General features: G+C 49.9%; 1 protein-coding gene across 1 annotated transcript; it reads right to left on the bottom strand.

The window, feature by feature from the left end:
- Positions 1-166: 166 nt before the first annotated feature.
- H257_18656 (hypothetical protein) lies at positions 167-640 on the bottom strand (the record flags this gene model as incomplete). The annotated part of the gene is made up of 1 exon (XM_009847750.1): positions 167-640. The coding sequence occupies one exon, from the start codon at positions 638-640 to the stop codon at positions 167-169; it is 474 nt and encodes a 157-aa protein (XP_009846052.1).
- Between the last annotated feature and the right edge of the window lie 1,051 nt (positions 641-1,691).

The raw sequence follows: 1,691 nt of genomic DNA on the forward strand, positions 1-1,691 counted from the left end.
AACTACACACGCTTCCTCCCGCAGTGCTATAAGGAGCAGAAATGTCGGGTTTGCTGCGCTTCCTCACGGAAGGTCCCAAACTTGAATCGATCTCCAAAAAATCGCTGGAGTTAGTGGAGCCGACAGCAATCACTTGAGGGGACGCAGCAGGAAAACTTGAATACGCTCAACCTTCACGGCCGTTGTTGCCATTCGCAAACACGGGATTGATTCCCGCTTCTCTCCACATTGTAATCATATCATCCAACCAAAACTCCCTGCGGTGCTTGCCAAAGTTGATCACATGAGGGGCCTTGCTGGAGTCGCAGTTGTTAACATCTTTGTCGTGGGAACAAAGAAGGAATTGAGCGCATTCGACGACCATACGCTGATTGCACGTGCCCTTGCACCCTTTGCACGCAATCCACTTGGCCTTGGGAGCGACACCAATACCTTGCGTTCCCACCATGGTGCCCATGACGTGAGTGCCGTGGCCCACCGGGTCGGTGGGCAGCTGGTTCGTCTTGTTGTACGGGTCGAACCAACCGTATTCCTGTCGCCAGTTCGACTCCAACGACTCATGTGTATGACGAACACCGGTGTCGATGTTGGCCACGACAATGCCTTCGCCCTTGATGTCATTGGCCCTTGGATCCCCCATTCGATGACATCATTGACCGGACTGGCTGGTTTGTCACCGCTTTTGGTTTCACTGAGTTCCATCACAACTGGTTCGTAAATGGATTTCACTTCCGGCAACGCCGCGATCTTCTGGACTAGGTCGTCGCGGGCGTTGTCGATGTACAGTACATGGAACAGTAGATCCATGTCGAGACCACTTCCACAGCCGTTGATTCAACTTGGTTGGCCAGGAGCGACTTGACCGACGCCTGAGACGTGGTGGTGTGCTCCTTCAACGAATTAACCAGCGACTCGATGGTTTCAGTGCGAGACGCGCCAACCTTGAGTCGGCGGCGGTGGGTGGCGAGGGCCTCGTCACAGTGAAATTTCACCACGACGTTCGACTGCTTGGCGACTTCCAAGTTGCGATGTACTTGGACCGAGATCTTGGCCGTGACGGCAGTGACGGCGAGGGCGGCGAGGGCAAGAAATTGGTACTGAACCATGATGTTGTTGGGTCAATGGAAATTGCAAAATGAGACCAACGGTGGGTGTAGCACGTGACTTGCCTTGCGTAACACGCTGGGAAATATGTATCAATCAGGTCAGCTGGCGAGGGCTTAATATGGCCGTCCATCGGGTCTGATTAATGCTGAAAATGTACTATTAATACGAAGTACCTCAAGAAACCTACGTGTCGAGAAAGAAACTACGGGGTTTCAACTGCGCGTGTTTAGCGAGCACAATGGGAAGACCAGTTTGGCTATACAAGTACAGTGATTACAGCGGTGTCAGTTGTCGTCATATTCACAGTCAACGACTAATCGTATTACGAGGATAGCTACAGATAAATGATATAGGGAGCTATATAATTTCTCTAAGTTTCTGGAGCCGGCAGCAAAATGGCCCTATGTGACAGTGTAACGGGAAGCAAAGCTAAAAAGTACTCCGGAGTAGTATTTTGGAGGGGGGTGCCCTACAAATATGTAATAGTAAAAATATCGACTGCAATGTATTGACTTGAATAAATTATACGGTTATTAAACTATGACTTCAATGTATTGAATTGAAATATCGACTTCAATGCATTG

This window comes from Aphanomyces astaci (assembly GCF_000520075.1).
Source record: "Aphanomyces astaci strain APO3 unplaced genomic scaffold supercont1.194, whole genome shotgun sequence".
NCBI classification, from domain to species: domain Eukaryota; phylum Oomycota; class Saprolegniomycetes; order Saprolegniales; family Verrucalvaceae; genus Aphanomyces; species Aphanomyces astaci.